At 41.8% G+C, this 6059-nt stretch overlaps 1 protein-coding gene across 4 annotated transcripts in view; it reads right to left on the bottom strand.

Moving 5' to 3' along the window:
* Positions 1 to 4061, bottom strand: part of Erich2 (glutamate rich 2) — a 31542-nt gene extending 27481 nt beyond the window's left edge. For 2 of the 4 annotated variants that reach the window (XM_031370558.1, XM_031370560.1), the window contains exons 1-2: positions 3175 to 4061; positions 3039 to 3084 (exon numbers count right to left, since the gene is read on the bottom strand). In XM_031370558.1, coding sequence (XP_031226418.1) covers positions 3039 to 3084; positions 3175 to 3637 — 509 coding nt within the window. In that variant the 5' untranslated portion in view covers positions 3638 to 4061. The other 2 variants (XM_031370559.1, XM_031370561.1) reach the window with 2 other exon arrangements.
* Positions 4062 to 6059: the final 1998 nt, after the last annotated feature.

The following is a 6059-nucleotide window of genomic DNA, read 5'->3' as shown; positions in this document are numbered from 1 at the left end:
AAAAAAAAAAAAAACTGTCACAAAAAAATACAAAACCATTTTATATAATCTTACATTAATAAAAATCTTTATATTTTAATACAAAATTATGGTTATAATTTATATTTTGTTACACTAATACAAAGTTTTATATATTAATACAGGCTTAAGGATTTCATTGATAGAAATAATTGTATATTAATACAAAGTTTAAGATTAGTTTTGTTACTCTTAGATAGACATTATGCCTGTAAAACTCATTTAAAAATACAAGACTTAATCTCACTCCTTTTAATAACTACTATTACAAATTGTTTAAAATAATTAACTAATACAAGTTGACAGTCACTTAATCAAACTCATAGTTATATTGGATACTAATCTAAATTATCACAAGAATATACATCCTGGGTTATACATATAATAAACTGCTAAAAACAAACTGTGTTTACTTGTTCAAATAGGCTATAAATAGATAATTGGTCTTCAAAAGTGTCAAAGATCCACAAAATATGACATTTAAAATTATTTCATTATTAAAAAATCTTTTTACTATGAGGCAAATTTGTTCCTAACAGTAAGTCCACTTCATTTCAAAAAATTTGATAAACATCAATAACCTACATAGAAAATCACTTCAATTGTGGCAGGCTAACCACTGGACCCCCACCCCCCCAAAAAAGCCCTAACTTTATCTACAAACAAAATCCTGTCCAAAAAGGACAGATGGATACAAAGTAATCAATTACTAAACTCTGCTAAGACAGGGTAAGCTAGCCCTTTTTAATTCCTGCTTCACTTAAAGTCTGTCAAATGTTCTGGGCCAAAAGGCTAAAGACAGATGCTCCAACATTATAAAAAATATTGGAGACTGTCCAAGTGATAAGCCATCTCTATCATTTCTATAATTTTTTTAAAGATCTATTTATTATTATATGTAAGTATACTGTAGCTGTCTTCAGACACACCAGGAGAGTCAGATCTCATTACAGATGGTTGTGAGCCACCATGTGGTTACTGAGATTTGAACTCGGGACCTTTGGAAGAGCAGTCAGTGCTCTTAACCGCTGAGCCATCTCTCCAGCCCCATTTCTATAATTTTAAAAAACTGTATGCCTGCACTTCCTGCATACTCAATATTTATTCCTTCTCAAATCTCTGATGGGATTAAAGACAAAATAACTATAAACTCACAACTAAATTTAAGTTGTTTAAAATTAAAGAAAAAAGTTCTAGGTCTAAAATATGCTTTTAAAATGATAATACAGGTTAAAATAATAATATACAAAATTTTAACTCATCAGAATAAGATAAATGATAAAAAATACTTTATCTAAATTGCCAAATATAATGGACTGGATGTTATAACTACATATCAGACATTATGATTTTCATAATTATTATAATTATATTCAATTCATATTTTCTTTTTGTTTTGTTTTGTTTTTGTTCGAGACAGGGTTTATCTGTATAGCCCTGGCTGTCCTGGAACTCACTCTATAGACCAGGCTGGCCTCAAACTCAGAAATCCGCCTGCCTCTGCCTCCCAAGTGCTGGGATTAAAGGTGTGCACCACCACCACCCAGCCAATTCATACTTTTTAAATAGCCTTTTTAATTAAGAAAAATAAAAAATAAAAAAAAAATAAAGAGTTGAGGTTTGGTCTGTTGGTATGTACTGTAATGCTAAGTGTGAGTCTCCAAGGCTTGGTTGCCCCAGAGACAAAAACGTCTGCAAGTAAACTCGAGTGGCACCATTTGACCTTGCTCCCAAGTTACTTCTGCCTGGTGAATAACGTTGTCTATAGTTGGCCTATAGTTGGGCAGAAGAGGGACAGAAGTGTGGCTTGGTGCTTCTAGCCTGGGAAGAGCAGGAAGAGAGGGAAAAGGGAGGAAGGAGGAGGAAGACACCATGGCTTAAGAGTCAAAGTAAACATGGCCCTGAGGGCTGGCCAATTAGAGATAAGAGCAGCCCAGATAAAAAATACAGAAAATAATAACCTGGGGTTATTGATAAATAAATTTTAGTAATCTAGAGGGTAGATATTTGCCCAGCTCTAGGGCTGATTAAGGGTTATTATAAATATAAAGGCTAGGTATGTGTTTTGTTCGAAAACTAAATGGTTAAAGGCGGGATAAAAACCCCAGGTTAAAATTAAAAATTTCTACAGCACATCACTTATACCCAGAAGCTCTTAAAATATAAACTGTATCTTTCCTCCTTGACAGGACGGTAGCTTGCTAGAGGCAGCCTGCGTTCAAATTTCAACAGATCTTGTAATTTTGAGTCAATCAGTCACTCTCCCTGTGACTCCTGTACAGATGAGCATGCATAGCAACAGAACTTAACTGGGAATAGAAGCAAACCCCTCCGAGCCTCCTGATGCTATCAGTACCCATTGCTTGGCCTTGTAAGGTGAGTCCTGATGCAGTGGGAACCCCTAGAGTGCTGGGATTTAGCTCTGGAAACTCAACAGAGATCATTTCTGCTGAGGCTGTTTGTTTTCTGGAGATCAAAAACAAACCCCCAAGCCCTAGTAACGTAGCACACACACACACACACACACACACACACACACACACACACACACACGGATTCGGGAGTCATTGACTTTAGTTTTTAGGAGAATTTAGGAGTATTTAAAGTATTTTTTTCAGATCTCCTTTTAAAAAGCAACGTTCTTGGGATAAGAACAAAGAGCTTCAGCAAGTACTCACCTACTGTACCTGTGTCACCGTGCTAATTATCATTTAAATGCTACTGGGGTGTGGATATTCCAAGTCATCCAGATTGGATTTAGGAGCAGTTCCTAGTGCGAACCTTTCTCCTGGGAGATCCAGGAGGGCCAAAGTTCACAGTGCCAAACAAGTTATAGGTAGAGAGTGAGCCTGAGGATACGCACCCCCATAAGCCATTAAGTTGTTGCAAAAGTAAAAGAATCCTGAACAACGGGGCGGAGCTGGAGACCCCAGGATAGGACGCGACGGTTTTCATTTTGGCGGTAGGATGAGATACCCTTACACAGGCACACTTTCCCTCCTCTCAGACGAGCATCCTACCTTCTCGGGTGGTGCTTCGACAGTCGTGGGGTTCCAGAGGCCCAACCTGGAGTGGTAGATACATTTTCAGGGTTAGGAGACGTCCCAGGTGCGGACTGGGACCCGCCACTCCCGGGGGTGCGGGGAAATTACTCACAGTCACCACGGTGCTGCTTACCTTCTGGCCGCCCAGCAAAGGAGGGTCCGCGAAGGGCAGACCAGGAAGGCCAGCCCCGCTCCGCACTGGCGGCGGGTTCCGAGCCGCGAGCCTGGGACGCCGCGTCGCCATGGAGACAGGACGGGCTGCGGCTGGAGCCCCGGGAACCACGGGAGCTGCCCAGCGACTGGACAGCCCGACGCAGTGGAGGGGCGAGCGGGGCGGAGCGCGGCGGGCCCGCGTTGGGACGCAGAGCTCGGGGCGGGGGCGGCGCTGGAACTGTTCCAGCCGCCGGAACCACGCGAAGGGCGGAGCGGGCGGCGCGGGTGGCCCAGCGTCCGGAGGAACTGGGGGTCACGCTGCGGGGCAGGTTGGGGCCGCACACCCTGGGGCAGGCTTGACCACGTAGCCTGGTTACTTTGAGAAAGGCCGGAGACTGGGGGACTGGAAGGTCGGTGTCCATACCTGATCCTGACTCTAGGTGGCAGAGGGAAAGGCGCGAGGTGGCCTTATTGGGGGTTACAACTTGTGGAAGAAAAGATGCCTTGAGTTGGGGGGGCTGGGTGCCTCTGGATATGAATGAACAAAAATCCCCTGCACCTGAGAAGATTATGGGTTTCCTGGGGATCTCGACATCAGTTCTCCTAGGGATCCGGTTTAGGTGTTTAGAACCAGACTCGCCTTTCCCACCCAGCCCGGGCCAAGTCTGGGTTCCCCTTTGCGCCTGGGCTGCTACTGAAGCACCTCAGCCAGTTGGAGGTCTTATGCTTCGCTGCTTCGGTCACAAAAGAGGGTGGGAGGACACCCTGTTAGAAAATTTCAATGGCCTCTCAAGCTTATCTTCTAGGGGGAAAATGGGTAACCTCTCTCCTTGGACACTGAGAACTTGTTGCTAGGCAACGAGGTTTGAAGGGGGACACGTTTGTTGGAATCAAACCTGCATTCGAATTTCACCTAGTGGCCAGAACATAAGAGATAATCACTATCTTAAGAGCCCTCTGGGGACAGGCATTTTATCTGATGGCGAAAATATGTACGTTTTAATGTATAGAAACAGATTCAAATATGACATTATAAAAACAGAACCAGCCGAATTATTCTGAACCAAGAGTGTACAGAAAGTTTCCGTTGTTTTTAAATTCTCTGATTCAACCATCCAAGCACTCTCTAGATCTCTTTAAGTCGTGGATGAGAGGAAGGCATCTAGGAAAAAAAAAAGCTAGAATGCAAGTTTAAGGAACTCAATGAAATCATTGACAAGTGCAGGCCATGTCTGATGAGGGCCCAGCAAGGCCCGACTTCTGCTATTGCAGGGACGGGAACACTCTATGTCAGGTGTCTTGAAGAAGTATATTTCTCAATTATGTTTTAAGACCTCAGGTTTGTTAAATTTGTTTGGTATTGCTAAGTAGGTAATGGAGCCTTTGTTGCACACATTGTCCCTCTGTAAGGAAGTGTAAGACAGTATCAAGCTGACCTGATTAGACTATCTCTTCCTGCCACTTACCTCAAAAAGGATGAACCCAAACCAGTTTACATACTGCAGAGTTTTAAAGGTGTGTCTGTGGTTCCTACTTCTCACAACCCGGAGAGAGAAACTCTTTACAGACTAACTGACTTCTGACAGGTGACTCAGGTAATAGCATACATCCTACTATATTATGCATCTAAGTAAAATAGCCAGCTTTCAGGGTAACAGGAAGAATAAAGATCATTCCAGCAGAGTGCCTGGCCAATGGCTCCTATTCAACTCCACAATGGTCATTATATTTCACTTTGATAAAAAAGCATTTAAATTTCACCTTCATTTGCATAACATCAGAAATAATTCACCCATCTCTATAACCTACAGGCATAAGTTGTTTTTTGACACAATGCTTAAATATAAAGCGAAGTTTAGCTCTGGCCTGTGCATTTAGACCCTGGATAAGTTTATCTAAAGGATTGCCCTAGTGAGGAGGAGTTTTAAAGAAGTGAAAGGAAATACTCCTACAAACGCTACCTACATCCCACCGTAGCAGCTACTTGTCACATGCCACAGTGCTTCAGTTTTTGGTGGTTCTAGGGATAGGACTTTGTATACCTTAGGCAAGCAGTCTCCTACTGAGTGACGATCCGAGCTCCATCTCCACAATTTTTAATGGATAATCTTTTTTTTTTATTACAGATCTGAAGTTAGCAGAGCATGATACAAAAAAAAAAAGTGTTTAAATAACATTTAGTGTTTTCTGAGTATAAACCTAACATAGGGATTAGAATGTAGGTTAGTGGGGAAGTACTTGCCTAGCTCACTATAGCCCTGGGCTTAATGCTGAGCACTGAAAAAACAAACAAGCTCCCTCGAAAACCCAGGGTTACCGATACACCCTCATGATGGACAATTTACAACACACCGAAAAACCACAATCATAAAAATGTAAACTACCCAGGATTCTACTGCCCAGTAGTAACCTCTGTCATTAATTCTATTTTTTACTTCTAGCCCTCTTTAGTGCACATACTAACTTTTACTTTGGGGCACATATTTACTTACTGACATTTGTATTCGATGATCTCCATTGTTGGTACTCTTGTTTTTTGTTGCTTAACATTTTCTCTTGAATGTTTCCCAATGTCTTTAGTCTGTCTTCAAAATATCTTAATGGCAAATATATGATATATATTACAACTTACTTAATTTGCTCAGACAGTCCCCGATTTGGAAATTTCTAACTTTTCTTCTGCTAATTCATTGTTTCTGAACATCTTTGTTGGGAGCTAAGAATGAGGCTGCATTCTGGGCATGAGATGCAAGAGCTGAACGGTAACTGTGTTAGTGAACTCCTTTAGACTCAGCCCTTAGAAGGAAAAGGCAGGCAGATCTCTGTGAGTTCAAGGGCAGCCTG

The sequence above is a fragment of the Mastomys coucha genome, unplaced genomic scaffold (genome assembly GCF_008632895.1).
Source record: "Mastomys coucha isolate ucsf_1 unplaced genomic scaffold, UCSF_Mcou_1 pScaffold15, whole genome shotgun sequence".
Lineage (NCBI taxonomy): Eukaryota > Metazoa > Chordata > Mammalia > Rodentia > Muridae > Mastomys > Mastomys coucha.
The sequence above is the reverse complement of the archived record's forward strand: the minus strand, read 5'-3'. Positions and strand labels throughout refer to the sequence as shown.